The sequence below is a fragment of the Emys orbicularis genome, chromosome 3 (genome assembly GCF_028017835.1).
Source record: "Emys orbicularis isolate rEmyOrb1 chromosome 3, rEmyOrb1.hap1, whole genome shotgun sequence".
In the NCBI taxonomy this organism is placed as follows: Eukaryota; Metazoa; Chordata; order Testudines; family Emydidae; genus Emys; species Emys orbicularis.
In genome coordinates this window covers 88,226,437-88,242,836 of record NC_088685.1, presented here as the reverse complement: position 1 = coordinate 88,242,836, position 16,400 = coordinate 88,226,437, and the positions used below count along the sequence as shown (strand labels likewise).

Below are 16,400 nucleotides of genomic sequence, written 5' to 3'. Positions count from 1 at the left end.
AGCCGAGGAGGCACCGCCGCCAAGGCGTCCGCGCTGCCGAGGGAAGGGACTACTCTGCCCATGAGGCGCTCGCGGCCGGCCAGGCTCTTCTAGAGCCAGTTCGGGCTGCTTAGTGCGCGCGTGTCTGTGTGCGCGCGGGCGGGGAGCGGCGGGAGGGAGGGGGCTGCGCTCGCTGCTGCGGCGGTGGCGGGGGAGCCGTGTGGGCTCCGCGCTCGCTCAGTGCGTGGGTCGCTCTCGGCGGCGACGAACATGTTCTCAGTGAGGCTCGTGACCGCCGACTACTACATGGGCAGCCCGCTGCCCGGCCTGGACCCCGGCCAGTCCCGCTTCAGAGAGGCCCAGGCCAAGAAGGTGCCCGTGGTGAGAGTCTTCGGCGCCACACCTGCAGGTAAGGGACCCCCGGCTGCCTCTGCGGAGCCCCCGCCGGCGCTAGGCCCGGGGACCAGCCCCCCGCAGGGCTCGCTTTGTGATTCAGCCCCGGCGTGCTGCGGCGTGTGCCTCACCTGCTGCCGCCGGCCTCGCCCCTCCCCCGCCGGGACCCCGCGGGAACTGGCTGCTGCTGCCTGGGGTGATACCTGCCTGGAGCCGGTGGGGATCGCAGGGTCTCCATAGACCACGGCTCCCTGCAGGCTCCATGGCTGGTGGGGAGGGGGCGCTGAGAGCAGGATCGGGATCTGCAGGTGCGAGGATGAGCAGAGAGGCTTGTGCCCGGGGAGAGTAGGAAATCGCTACATTCGCGCCGCTCACAGGGGAAGCTGCCCCCACATAGGCTCGGTCATAGCTCGTGAACCACAACTAAGCGCAGCTGTAAAAACACAGTGGATCTGCTCTGCTCCGGATAGAGGGATTTGTACGTAACCCAGGCCGTGAGGTGTTGGGGCTTGCCTCTTTAGAGAAAGAGATGCAGCGTTTGTGTGTGAATGGATAGAAGAAAAAAAATCATACGTTTCTTTGAGCGGGTGCATACTGAGTTAATTTATAAGTACTGTATCTTTAAACTGCTTCCTAATACAGAGTTCTATACGTGGGACTTCTGCAACAAGACTTGTGAAGTGGTTGTTTTTATGTTGCTGTTACGCTAGTATATTGTAAATTGCTCAGACCAATAGGCAATAGTGCTGCACTGCAGAAGGGAACGTCCTAACCACTAGCCACATGTTGGCCCCTGCGACTTCCTAATGTAACATCCTATTTATTCTTCATTACCCCTTCAGCTATACTTATCGTTTAAATCGATAAGAAGCATGGCAAATCTAAGGTATATCCCCCAAATACCAACATTCTCTTTACCAATAATATATTTTTCTCAATATGGATAACCTTTATTGCAAGTTTTCAGTGCACATTGACTATGAAAAAAGGCCTCCTTTCCATCAGTTGTTACAAATATTAGAGAACATTGAAATGTTTGTGTTCTATGATACTGACCTTGGGAACTAAGGTATTTGTGTGTTTTAAAGATGTGTGCTATAAGCAGAGTATTTAATATACACTCTTATCATTAGGGAGGGCAGAAACTGCACTAAAAGTGCACAATAAAGGTGTCTTTTCCCCCATTAGTATAGTATAGCAATCTTTATTCATATTTGGAATTTCAGTGTTATCTTTTCTGCGCACTCTTCAGGTGCAGAGGAAGGTAAGGTAATTGAAGCAGATGCAAACTGATGCATCTAAAGCTTAAATTTTTAAAGTAGATAGGTTGTTAACACAAAAATAAGCTGATATAAAATAGCGACACCTCTTCTGTTGTAATTTGCATTTTGCATACATTCAGTGCTTCATATTTTCCCCCATAACAAAATCTGTTAAATGCTGTACATTTCAATAGTTTTCAAACTACATATGATAGAGGGAAGCTTCTTTGAGAAAGTAATTATGTAATCCTATGAGTAATTGTTTCACTATTCATAAATTTAGAGCCTTAGGTTGTCTGGAAGGAACAGGCTTACTATTTTTTTAAATGCATAAGAGAAGACTGATATAGTTTCTTTAAGATGATGTTGAGGATCTGCTATATCAGGAGTATGGCATGGAAAGTAAACAGTAGACTACTTCACTTTGTCCAGTGACTCAGAGCATACTGGGAAATCCTTTTGCTTCTCTGACATAAACTTTGCTATGTGTTTGCATAGCAGAACTTTTTCTAATTCAGCTTGGTTAATGGTGACTTTCCTCTGGCTTCTGCAGAGGAAGGGTGCTTTAATTATGTATTATTTCCATGTTACTTTTTAGCACAAAGAGTAGTTTGCCTTTATTTTTCTTTTCCATTCTTTTAATAATTTTTGCTGATAAGACTTGAGAAATACATTTTGTAGTTCTGCTTGTCTTTAAATGGTAAAAACAGATGGAATTCCGGTTCTTTTAATTAAGTGTTGTTGGAAGTAAGCAATTATTAGCACCTCACTGTCAACGTTAATATATTTAAATGACTTGGCGTAGTAAACTCTGCAACTGTTTACAGTGGAACTATCATGAAATGAGATTTTATTTAATCTTTTAGAAATATATTGACTTCTTTTTAAACGGGAGAAACTTCGACTTTGAAGTTGACTAATGCATTGCTGTATGTGATTCAGAATCAGTAAACTGACTTCTATTCTGGTGTATAAGTAAGGTCCAGTCGGGACGTAGAAGCATCCCACTGAGGCTGTGGCTGTTCATGGTGGTGGTGATGGGGGCAGGGGTAGGTTAGTGGGCCAGCTCTGACCCAGGCCACCACTGCTGCTTCCTGACAAGCTAGAAGGGGAGGGTGCGGGTGGGAAGAGATGGCACTGACAATGCGGCATTTAGGAGCCCGGACCCAGCCCGCCTCACAGAGGCCCCTGCAGGCCTGTAGGAGACACTGTAGCACTGGCTGGTGAGGAGCTGAAACTGGGTTCCATCCCTCATGCCTTGATCTCCCCCACTGGGACAGGGTTCCCTCACACACTTTGTGTTCCGTGCAGTGGTGGCTTTGTACAGGGGATGGATCTCAGTCTGAGCTCCTTGCTAGCTGGTGCTTCGGTGTCTCCTACGGGCCTGTGAGGGCTGCTGTGGGGGCCAGCCAGGGCTTCCAAATTGCCTTGTTGTCAGTATGGCTCCCCTCTCTCCGCTGGCTGGACACAAAACAGCAGTAGAGGCCTGGGCTGGAGCTGAGTATGGAGCAAGCTGATCCCTGCCCTGGATCAGGCTGGGCTAGACTGGCTTGTGCCATGTGGTTCATTTGCTCACTGAGTTGGCTCTCATTGCTCATCCAGGTGGCTTTTGTCACCCTGCCACTCCCCCACATCAACTCCATGGAATAGGACTGCTCCGCCACATCCCTCTGAGATGGGACTAGTCTGCTAACCCTCCGTGAGCAGCTGCAGCCTCAGTGAGGAGGCGGAAGTGGAGATGCCTGCTTTTGCCTCCCCACTGTTGAAAAAATTATAGAAGTTTGGGGGAGAGACTTGGCGGCCATGCATATCCAATGAAATTTGAACATTTACCCATGATGTTAGCATGGATTTAAAAAAAAAAAAAGGTGATTTTTCTGAGGGCCTTATAAGATAGTGGCGCACACCTACAGCTCAAGTCTTAAGCAGCAGTAATGCTTGGGGTTTTTTTATAAGCTTGCATGAAGGAAATCAGCCCTTCTAATTAAGGTAAATGTATATTCTTGCCAGCCAGGTAGAAAAAGTGCCAAGTTGCAACACTGTGCATAGCACCTAGCCACTATGCTTCTATAGACAGCTTACACCTTTAGTTTGGTTGTCGCTACGTTAATCTTAGTATGTTTAAAATGAAACAACCATACTGTGCAACTAATTATGAGTCTTGGGTTCAAAAGGAGGCTCCAAGGCCCACCTGCTGTGCCAGTGGAGATTAAGCCATTTTCATATACCAATCAGTCATTTAGATTCTAGAAGTTGGAGTCCTAGCAGCACCACATTTTGGATCATCTAGTAGCTGTGGGTGTTGGTGGGATCTGGCTGTATGCCCTTCTCTTCTGACAGGAGATTGTGTTCAAACAGCCAGATGAGTGAGGAAGGAGTTCTATATTGCTGTACATGGTTTCATTCATAGTTGTGTATCATGAATTGATCATTTTGCCAGCCATCACACAAACTATAATATATATAATAGGGGCAAATTGCTCATAGAGGTAAAAAAGTTTGTGCCCATAGACACTTTCTGGTAAAAAGTACTGCCCCTTTACATGCTTTTAAAAATGGATTTATGGGTCCATTGCTGTGGACATTTGAAGGGTAGATCTTGAGCTCATTTCCTCTGGGTGAACATGGTAATCTTTCTGGGTCCTGTGATGGGGTGGACTGGGCCCAAAGGGCCTTGGGGCCTAGCCACACCCATCCCAGGAAAGGAGTCGTGGAGAGGTCCTCCAAGCAGGCTAGAGTGGCTGCAGAGGAAGCAGCCAATCAGAGAGGCTACAGGTAGCAGCCAATGGGGGCCCAGCGGGCTCATATAAAAGGAGCTGAAAGGGTCTGGAGAGATCAGTCTGCTAGCAGGGACTGGGAGACCAAGAAGTGCCCCTGGCTGGCTGCAAGGGCTAAGGCAGGTAGTTGCTGGCAAGGACCGGGATAGCGAGGGAATAGCTTCTGCTGCCAGGAGTCACTGAAGACAGGCCCAGGGAACAGACTGTTTGTGGAACTGTTCCCCCCACCACACACACCCAACTGACCTAGCTGGAGAGCCAGGGTCAGAGGACTAAAGGGCAAGCAAAGAGCCCCAAGGGAGGAAGCCCTGATGGTGCTGTTCCACCCCAGGGCAGGAACCTCCACATGTAAGCTGGCCAACTAGGATATTTAGGGGGCCCGTTGGTCATACTGAGGACTGGAGCCTGGGAAGGAATACAGGGACAGGTATAGATGGCTCACCCTGAAGACTGAGTTGCTGAAGACCCGGCGAGGGATCCATCGGCTGGAGGGGGGCGCTCACAAGAAGTGGGTGCCGCCCCGCTGAAAAGAACTGAAAGGATGCAGACACACCTAAACAGAGGGGGCGCTTGCGAGAGGCAGGTGCCAACCCTGTTGCAGGTCCTAAATCAAGAAAAGAGTTTAAAAGGTTAGGAATCAGAACCTTAATGTGTTCAAGCGAAAGCAAAGAGAATGAGTCTATTTTCTTTTTTCGCAATATCTATCTGTTTTCATCAAACCGAAGGTGAACCATAGTTAAAGTATCTTCATTTATGTAAGTACACCTTCGCTTCCAGTTGTTCCATTTTAACACTCATTGGTGCTTAAAGCTGACTTGCATATCTGTTGACACGAGTTGCCATATTGGAAGTATAATGAAAGTAGCACTTTTTCATGGTTTTAACTGCTTTTGTTATATTTTGAGATCATACGGATTCTTGGATGTAAGAAGGGCTACTTTGAGAGAACTTTTAAGATTGAATGGGTATTAAGTTTCATAACACCAGTTACTTTATTCATCAAGTAAAATAGAATTGCTAAACAAAATTTCATTGATTTTTCAGTATTATAGATGGACATTGTTACTCCTGGGGGAATTCTGCGTCACTGCGCATGCGCAGAATTAATGTCCTCCACAGATTTTTTTTTGCGTACCCGCAGGAAAAAATACTTCTGATGGGTAAGCAAAGGGAAGCCACAAGAGCAGTCATGCGCTCCTCCACGGCAGCTCAGGCAGGTTGGTGCAGGTGTCTGGGGCAGCTGGTAAAGGTGTAAATCACCACGGGGGGTGGAGAGGAGAGCTGGGCTGGGTTGTCATTAGTGTGAGAGAGCGATACTCTGTCCCTCTTGCTCGCTATTATGACACACTCAGCATGGAGGGGCAGAGCTTTGGGATGTTTCTGAGGAGGTAGGGGTAGGGCAGGCTCTGTCCCCTCAGGCAGAGCAGACTGTAACAGCATGCCTGCTCAGTGAATTGTTCCCATTGTCTTTGTGAATTCTCAGAGGAGTATAAAACATGTATAAATGTTTTAAGGCTCCTTTCATTGTCAGAGTGGTGTAAAGGGACAGTATGGCCTTATAAATGCTTATTGTGCTTTAGTGATTAGAACTGGTCTAAAATTTTGGACTGAAAAAAATTCTTATCAAAATATGCTCCATGAACTGTTTGTTACCTTTCTGGAGATGGTCAATGGCCAATATAAAACGTGTGTTTGATTCCCCAGCCATCACTTGCTCTTCAGTTGCCTATGATGTAACACTGAGCATATGGCTCCATATACACCTCTACCCCGATATAACTCTGTCCTCGGGAGCCAAAAAATCTTACTACGTTATAGGTGAAACTGCGTTATATCGAACTTGCTTTGATCTGCCGGAGCGCGCAGGCCCACCCACCCCCGTAGCGCTGCTTTACTGCATTATATCCCAATTTGTGTTATATCGGGTCGCTTTATATCGGGGTAGAGGTGTATTTGTTGACTAATAACTAGAAATATAGGGTCAAACCTAGCTACATTATTATTAGACAAAGGGGTTTGGGGATTTCCTCCAACGCTCCCCACTCCCATTCTCCATCCATTTATTGTAGTTTAAAGAAATTACAAAAATAATTGAAACCAGCGTGATTATATTGCTTAATTTAGACAAATAAAATATGCAGAATTTTAAAATATTGTGCATTAAATTTTTTAATTTTTGGTGCAGAATTTTTTATATTTTGGCGCAGAATTTCCCCAGGAGTAGAACATGCTTTTATCATGCCTAAAACTTCAGAATTGGTGCTTTAAAATTTTTCCAGTTGCCTGCTAGCTAGGGGACCAAACCTGCAAATCAGAGGTCGATATACAGAATATGAAAGTAAGGGCCCTACTGTCCAAGGGCTAGGACCAAAGTGCTGATTGAAAAGACCAGGGTCCTGAAGCCTTTCATCTGTTGGGAAGGGGAAAGGCACTAGGATTTCAATCAAGGTTATGTCTTGAAACCTGCCTAGGTCCTTCATCTACCACATCAGCTTCTAGTTATCAGGCTTCCTAAAATTTAAATATCTGTCTCCCTTCCTCCCTAAAAGTGTTGCAAGGGAGAAGAAACTTTTTATCTTTTCTGTCGTGTCCTAAAGCAGTGGTGGGCAACCTGCAGCCCGTCAGGGTAATCTGCTGGCGGGCCGCGAGACAGTTTGTTTACACTAACCATCCGCAGGCACGGCCACTCGCAGCTCCCAGTGGCTGCGGTTCACTGTTCCCCGGCCAATGGGAGCTGTCCTAAAGCGAGAGATGGTCTGTACAAGTCTACCCCCTTCTCCTTGCTGCAGCCAGGAGGTTTGGGGTAGCTGGTGCTCATTTCCTAGTATCTGTCTGTCCTTTCAGTCTTCCACCATGAGTAACTCTAATGCCTGCCTCTTTCTGAATAAGCCTGAAATGGATGTAGTCCATGACTTTTCACTGCTGTCTAGAGAATGAATAGTGGCACAGAAGCAGGCCAGAGTCTTTTTAATCTTATTCTCCTGATGTTTGGGGAAACTGTGAGTAACAGTAGAGACAGTGAAGCTGCTTGTAGACTTGGAAAGATGCTGCTGCGTTTGACTTTTTAAAGGGTATCTCTGCAACTATAAGAGCTAGTAAACGAAAGCTTGAAATCTACAGAAATTGATGTTAAAGCCCCTTGTTTTCCAGGGCAAGTTCCTCTCTCCAGGGGTGAATTGAATTTTTTTAAGGCCTGTTTATAGTTATGAATAACTTGTCATGGATGCATCAGGTTTTTACTATGTTTTCAGATAACATCTCTATAGTTTAATCGGGTTAAAAGGAAAAATAATTCTGACTTCATTCTATGAATCTGAAAAAGTGGCAGATGCAGTGTTGACAACTTGTTTTGCATCCATGGGCGTTTTGAATAGAATTTATTTCAAGGGATAGAGCTGATTTTTTTTTTTTTAAAGTATAAAAATATCCAGTAAAATATAAGGACAGTAGTGTGTGGTCCATTGGATTGTATGAGAGTCTAAGGGCTTGCCTACTTGAAGAATTAGAACTCTGTAAGATAGGGTGTGGATCCTGATGCATATTAACAGTTTGTTAATGTGCTTTGAACTAGTCCTGTTTCAAAGAGCACTCTAACAAACTATTGTTGTGCATCAGCGGAGTGCACATGGACAATTAGACCACGGCAGGCTAGTGCCGGGTAGATTCACATGCTACCTTGCCACAGTCTACTTGTTTGTGTAGGCAAGCCCTAGAAGTCAGAAAGCGTATGTTCTGTTCCAGCTCTCATTTAACTCAGCACTTCTGTCTCCACAGAAGGGGAAATTGTATACTTTGCCCATCTTTGTAAAGCACTTTGAGATCTGTAGACAAAAAGTGCTCTGTAAGTTAGCATTTACTATAATAGAACATGGATCAGCAGATCAGATCTGTTAAATACATACATTATCCCATCCATGTTTCTTTCCTCTTTTCTTACTCCTTTCCTTCTGGCCGGCAATTTTATAAAAGCATTGGGAAAGCCCAAGACATGGTTTTGGTGTTTGAGCCTCCAGAATGAAATTGGGCAGGAGAGTGGTACAGTTCAGACTTTTGTTTACATTCAGACTTTGGTTTAATTTGGTTGTTCTCAGATTAATTCTTGGCACAATGATGAGACATGTAAGTATCATGATAGAAAGAAATAATTTTTAATGCATTTTGGGACTCTTGAAATTTCCAGGAGACTTATTCACCACTGAGGGTATATCTACACAGCACAATAAGCCTAGGCTCTGACTCAGGTTTAAGTCCAAACCCCGCTGCAGTTCGCAGAGAAATTAGTCTGACTCGGTCCAGGAACCCATCTGGACTCAGGCCTGCTGATGCTGATAGGAGGGATGGGTCAGAGCTCAAGTCCCACTATGATGTGGATCAAAGCTCAGGCATTTTTCAGTGTGGACGCAGCTCTGGTCTCAGTTGCCAGACTTGGATCTGGAGAGTCAACCAACACTGTCCTCTGAATCTGTCCTTCCCAGCCCTTAATTCCAAAACTTCCCACACGCTTCCCAAGAACAGAAAGCAACTGCCTGGTTCAAATGCAACTGCTCTGTGTTTAACCCTTCATTTTCATGCGGACTGCTCAACTGGAAACAGTCTGTGTGGATGTGCATTAGCATGGCCAGCACTAAGAAGTCATCCTGCATGCTGTTAGCTGGTTAGAGGAACATACATGGATTCTGGTTAACCTCTGGTGTGAGGCAAGCAAGGTGCTCAACTTCTGTAAGAGCATAAGAAATGATTATGTCTACAAAATTATATCTGAGGGCCTGGTAGCATTGGGATCGACTGGACAGCAGAACAATACAGAGAGTAACTCAAGCATCTGAAGACAGAACTGCAAAGTCAAGGATGCTAATGGAACTTCTGGGAACTCTCTGTTTTCCTGCCTCTTTTATGAGGAAATCAATCTGGTAGAAAGAACTGTAGCAAGTACTGCGCCTGAGCCCACAGTGGTGCATGACAATCTGCTGAGCAGGGATATTACCCTTACAACCTCTCTGCCCCCATCACAGGCACAGCCAGAGGAGAGAGTCAGTTGTCGAATGAAGGGCAATAAGTGACCCTAGTGCTGCTGGTAACTGGGGAGACTATGGGATGGAGGGATGGAGACCCAGGGATGGAGACTATGCTGCTGGAGCAACTGCAGCACATCCTGGGTCCATATTTGGAAGAGTTGTTTGGGAATGGTCCTGAGGAGCAGTCCACTGCAGAACTGGTATGAGAACAAGCGCTGAAGCTGGAGTCTGGTAAGTTTCTGCCACCATTTGTTTCTGTTAATGGATGGGAGTGATTTTTGGCTTATGGGCCTGTTAAGTTATTAACATAAGTTGTGGTTTTGGTGTGCTTCTGTTCAGGGTGGAACTCACGCTATTCCCCTAGCGCCTTCCCCCTGATGCCATGTCGGCTTCAAAATGGACACCACAAAAAGAGGAAAAAGTTAAACAAGCAGTTATCATGAAATCTTTAGTAGTTGCTCAATTATTGTTATAAATATGGGTTGGGGTTCTACAATGAACAACCTCACATACCCTGCTCGTGTAATATAGTGCGCCTTATAAATCAGCCACACCTGCACTGTCCCAGACCACCTGTGAACTGAGTTTTTAAAAAGTGGCTATTATGAGTCCAAACAAAACCAGAGTGTTTAATTGGTCCATTACTAGCTTTAGTATACGAGTCCAAGTTACAGCGGAGGGTGGCGATTTGTGTTGAGTCCCCATTGCTAGTAGCGAGTTGGGTCTGTGTGTGGATGCAGGATGCTTGTAAGGAGGCTGTACTGTGTCTCCATGTTAAATCAGCATCTTGTTGATTTTTTACAGCAAATTGTCACCCATTGGTGGCTGGTGATGAAAGCGAAATTCTCACAGAGTAAGAACTCCATACAGTCTGCTATGCTCTGGGGCAGGGCATACTTATTAGGGCTGCCTCTGTAACTCACAAGCACCCTCCATTCCGAGATGTGCTGATTGGTCACTAGGTGCCTGAATATCTCCTTAGCGTACAAAGGTGGCTGTCCTCTGTTGGCCTGGAACAGAATTTCACAATTCCCCTCGGGTACCTCCAGAATATCAATGTTCTCCAGCTTGCCCTTCTTGACGGGATTGAAAAACCATGGATAGTAACTAGACCACTCATAAGGCTCCTCCCAACCTCCACCTTGAGAAAATGAAGGGATATAAAAATTATTTCAAATGAATTTTTTATGAGAGTCTTACCATGATGAGTGATGGTTTTCAGTGCTGCTCCAAAGGATATCTGAAGTCGACGGTGTTTTCTCTGTGAATACACCCCATTAATAAAAAGTGTTATCCTTTGACCTTGAATTAAAGCAGTCCCTTTCACAGGGCTGGAAATATAACTTTTGTCTTGCTCAGACAATAATGTACTCTGTCATTCTTTTTCCAAGGCCCTTCCACCTCCACAAGGCAAACACATGGCACCAGGAACCTGGGAGTTTGGACCAATCTAGCCCGAGCAAAGAGAAAGAGAGTCTGGGATAGGCTGATGAGAGAGCAGCTAGATAAAACTGATTGGGAGATAGAGTTCCAGAAGAACCAAAAGGAATGTCAAATATATAAGATGCACAAAGGGTGGAAAGAGAGACAGAATCTGTACAGCATGAGGAGAAATTGGCGGACAGATTCTTGCTGCAGAAAAAGCTTTTTGAGTGATTAATTTAAGCCTATAGCTACGAGGCTTCAGTGCCATTGTCATCTCTTGCTCTACAGCCTGCAGAGTATGCATTCTTTGGACAATTCAGGAGGTGGCTGGACCACGTCACAGGCAATGAACTCTAGTACATGGAATGAACCAATGTATCCTATGCATTCATTGACTCCTGTCCAGTCATGGCCTGCATGTGCAAAACATGCCAGAAAGGCCAAGGAGAACAGAAGGATGGATACCCAGCAATAATTGGATATGTCATTTGGGCACATGGACTGCTGACTGTTTTGGCACCGAGTTTGTTTATTGTGCTGCATGCTTTGATGGCAGCTGGTTTAACTTTCTGGTTTTTACAGTGGCATGTAAATACATGTGTAAAATAGTGTTGAATTTGTGCACAAGGCTACAATAACAAATTTTATTATATGTAATGATATAAGTGGAAGGCTTTTCCAGAGATTTCAGTGGGAGCCAGATCAGGCACTATATAGTCTAATCTTTTTCTTCTTTTATTTATTTGTATACCAGTGCACCTAGGAGCCCTAGTCATGGACCAGGCACCCATTGTTCTAGGTGTTGTATGAACATATAATAAACAGATGGTCCCTTCCCCAAAGAGCTTACAATCTAAGTATAAGACAAGACGCTCAGTGGGGGGAGGGATAGCTCAGTGATTTGAGCATTGGCCTGCTAAACCCAGGGTTGAGAGTTCAATCCTTGAGGGGGGCCATTTAGGGATCTGGGGCAAAAATCTGTCTGGGGATTGGTCCTACTTTGAGCAAGGGGTTGGACTAGATGACCTCCTGAGGTCCCTTCCAACTATGATTCTATGATTCCTGCACTCTGAGCCCCCCAGCCCTGCGCCCCCTCCTGCACCTCAAACCCCTCATCCCTGCCCCCACCCCAGAGCCTGCACCCCCAGCCAGAGTCGTCATCCCCCCCACCCCAACTGCCTGCCCTCTCTCCCGCACCCTGAACCTCTCACATCTGGCCCCACCCAGAGCCCATAACCCCACCGCAGCCCAACCCCCTGCCCCAGCCTGGAACCCTCTCCCGCACCCCAAACCCCTCATCCCCACCCCAGAGCCTGCACCCCCAGCTGGAGCCCACACCCCTTCCCCAGCCCCGTGAAAGTGATTGAGGAGAAGAGGGAGGGGGGAAGTGGAGGATGGAGCAAGTGGGGGCCTCGGAGAAGGGGCAGGACAGGGGTGTTTGGTTTTGTGCGATTAGAAAGTTGGCAACCCTACCATTAACTAAAATGGGAGCAGGATTCATCCTAAAATTAATATTCCTTCATCACAAGGGTGCTTGTTACTCACATTCATTTGCTTATTCCCTTGTCCCCTTTCACTCCTCGCAGACTTATTGTAGAACTCTTTCTTGGTGGTTTGGTCAAAACTCTAGGCAAGGGGAGGAAAAAAAGAGTAGCGTCTTTAATCTCATGGCTTTATGTTGGGGATGGACCACACTTTTAATTTTTTTTTTTTTACTAAAGGTGCTTCCTGTCTGAAAGGACTCCAACAAGAGCTCATCCCTGTCCACCTGATTACAGCCAAGGTCAAGAACTAGGGTCTCCATCAGGATGCTGTTTCCTTGCACTTAAGTAGGGGCTGCCATAGTATTGGTGAGAGCACTTATTTCCCTTAGGAGTTGTGGAGAAAACCTTTGGTCACATCCTACTTACCTTCTCTCTTGGTAGTCTTGTTGACTTTTGTGATGGTTGGCTGGAGGAAGTGTGGCCTAAAGCACAAGACTAGGAATTAGGAGATCTGGGTTCTTTTCTTGGCTCTGCTACTGTGTTGTAATCTCTTATCCGTACTACCTCAATTTCCCCATTTTACAGATCATGCCTTATAAATACAAGTGTTTTCATTGGGATTACTTTCCTAAGAAAGGCAAGTAGTATCTGATCCTTTGTTTTTAACACTATTCTAGTCCTGCCCAATTAAGCACAGCTGACAATAGGCAGTTTGTTCACACTATAACTGAAGTTGCTTAGAGCTTAATACACAGACTATAACAAGGCTTGTAATAAATCATTCTCAGTGTTCATTGGAAATAAAATATCTGATATTCAGAGAGTTAAATAGTTAAACAGGAATTGGTAAATAAAAATATGTTGTCATAGAATTGTCAGAGAAGCTAGAAAGTATTTTTTTAGCACAACTCTACTCCCCCAAAGTCTGTACATTATGGAAGAACTTTCCCTCTACTCATAGGAATAACCTATCTGAAAAAAAACAAACCAGGATTATTTTGACACACTATGTGTGAAAACATCTTTAATTAAAGTGTACTATATGACAGGCTTATGGGTGGTGTTTCTGGTTGTTACATTTTTTTGAAATGTTATAAAAAAAATTCTTTAAACTGGGTTAATAAAGGACTTGTCTACACAAAAACTTAGTTTGCAGCAAACTGGGGTGTAAATCTACCTCACACTTGCCTGCTGTGCACTAAGTGTCTGATCTGGACTCTGCTGCCTCACATCAATAGTTCCCTAATGCATTTGGAACTACTCCTGTTTCAAAGCACAGTAGATCAAAGCCACTGGTGTACATCATCAACATCCACATGGACACTTAGCACGTGGCAAGCTAATGTGCAGTAGATTTGCACCCCAACTTGCTATGAACTGAATGTTCATATAGGCAAGCCTAGAGAATGACTCTAAAAATAATTCAGATAGGTAGAAATATCACTGGTTACCAGAAAATGTTTAAACTAGCAACTAACTCTACAACAATGGTTTCTAATCTGTTTGAGCCACAAGTTACCACATAAAAACATCAGCTATACAAGCAAATACCTGCCATTTCCCAGTCAGCTCTAATCCACAAGGGAACGTTGCCAGTTTCAAACTTCTGTTTCGTAGATTCAAAATGGGATAAATTCAGTTCAATGGGAGTTTTGCATTTGACATCACTGGAAACAGGATTGGCCCTTAATGTAGAAAGGAGGAGCCCAGAGTACCAGTTACAAAAGCTTTAAGTGTTTGGGAAATGCTGCTCTGGAGCAGTACTGTTCTAGGGATAAAAGAGAGGAAAGTTCACTCTACTACTATACACATGATCGTATGAGCTGGTTATGCTCTCAAATATAGCATGAATATATAAAGGTAATAAATCTCAAAATACTTGGATCTGTATGCTCTGCATCGTTTGAGGGTGGATTTTAGACTCAATACAAACACAGAAACGACATTAAAAATATAGCCATAATTTGACTCACAAAAATCAAATAGTTTGTGTAAGAAATGTAGTTTTAAAACACTACAATACTTTCCAGACTTAAAAAAAAAAAAAAAGCATATGTTGTGCATAAAATAATTTAACTTGCCACAGTAATTCAATCCATTCTTTTTACTAATATATGATTTGGAAAGAAATTTGTGGACTCACATTTTCCAGACAAGCTTTAAAAATGGTATTTTTCTAACAGTCGATACTATAGTTTTTGTTTAACTTCTGTTACAAGAATGCAACCTGCTCTAAAATTTTAAGTAGAAAATACTTAATTCCTATGTAAAGATGACCCTGGTGCATTTAGTATTGCAGCTATGTCGGTCCCAGAATATTAAACACAAGGTGGTGAGGTAATATTTGATTAGACCAACTTCTGTTGGTGAAAGAGACAAGCTTTCAAGCTACAAAAGCTCCTCTTCAATAAAGGATATTATTTCACCTATCTTGTCTACCTATTGTATTTAGAAGTTGAATTTCTAAATCTTGAATATAGTGTTAAAAAAAAGGTGCAGGTTGGATGGGGAGGGAGGAATAGGATCTCTGAAGCATTTACAACTACATATGCTGAATTTTGATGAGCTGGTGCCAAAAGTTGGAAGCCTAACAAAAGAAACAAATGATTTTTCATCTGTATTATTGATTTTTATTACAGTATTGCCATGGGACCCAGTGAGAATTGGGCCCCATTGTTTTAGGTACTTTTAAGAGAGTAGTAGACAGTCCGTGCCCCAAAGAACTTACAACTTAAATAGACAAGGCAGAAAAAGGATAGAGGAAAGGGATACAACAAATAAGCAGAGTGAACAAAGTGATGGCCTCTAAACATTGTGTTAGCTCTGAGATTTTTTGGATGGGATTTTGTTAGGAGGGGATTTGCTTAATTACAAAGGAAGGGAGATGACATATTGAAAGGACGGGGTTCATAAAGGGAACCAGGCATGGGAAAGGGGGGAGAAAAGGAGCATATAAGGCATGTAGTGTGAGCCTGAAGTGAAGAGACTGGGGAATAGAGTTAGAATGTCACGAGTCAGAAACCACTGCCTTTGTCATTGTCCAGTGGTCCTTGCAGCAGTACCAGTTGAGCCTTTGTGTGTCCTTTCCTTCTGGCTTCTGTTTTTTTTTGTCAACTGGGGTATAGACTCTTCCCTGGAATCCCCCCCTCCCCCCATACTCACATGACTTGGGAAAGGGAAGGTGCCACATAGGTCATAGTTAAGGCTACGTTTATGTCACAGACGTCATGGAAGTCACGGAATCCATGACTTCCAGAGACCTCCATGACATTCTCTGCTGCTTCAGCCCCAGGGGCTGCAGGACTCTGGAGCTGGCAGCCAGTAGGGCCCTGGCAAGGTTGCAGCGACAGGTGACAGGGTTCCAGCAATGGGCGACAGCGTCGTGTGGGGGGAGGGGAAGAGGGATACCTCAAGTGAGTGGCTGGGGGTGTCCCGTTTTCTCTTTGGGAGTGGGTGAAGGGGGAACCCACAGCTCCCAGCCACCATGATGGCAGGGGAAACCATGGAGCCAGAGCAGCAAAAGTCACAGACAGGTCACGGCTTCTGTGAATTTTTGTTTATTGCCTGTGACTTGTCCGTGACTTTTACTAAAAATAACTATGACAAAATCTTAGCCTTAGTCGTGGTGTCCCCTGTTGGGGTAGAGGGTTTGTCAGTTTTTCCCTTTCCAGTGCCCAGAAATGTGCCAGGGTGAGAATTCTGGGAAAACTACAGTCTTCTCTCAAATATTCTCCAGTTCATGGCTTTGATCCGGCAATTCCTTATTCATGTGCATAACTTTGTGAATGAGTGAGTGGAGGATCAGGGCCATAAAACTATATATATGGGGAACTCAAAATCTGTAGTGCCCATTGTATCAATAAAGACAGAAGAGAAACATCCATATTTCATGGTTGTATGCCAGACAAAGCACTACTTTGGGGGAGAGGAAAGGAGGATGGAGTCCAAGGCCTACTGTAGGTCATGCATAAAGTAGCAGTAGGTTTGAGACTTTTGCATTGCAAACCAGATTATCTGCACCAAAGGGAAGGTGCTCTCTTGAGGATGCAATCATTCCTTGAGAGA

The 16,400-nt window shown here is 44.6% G+C and overlaps 1 protein-coding gene across 1 annotated transcript in view; it reads left to right on the top strand.

Moving 5' to 3' along the window:
- Positions 1-246: 246 nt before the first annotated feature.
- Positions 247-16,400, top strand: part of REV3L (REV3 like, DNA directed polymerase zeta catalytic subunit) — a 263,253-nt gene continuing 247,099 nt past the window's right edge. The window contains exon 1 of the mRNA XM_065401417.1: positions 247-388. Coding sequence (XP_065257489.1) covers positions 250-388 — 139 coding nt within the window. The 5' untranslated portion in view covers positions 247-249. The remainder of the gene's footprint in view (positions 389-16,400) is intronic.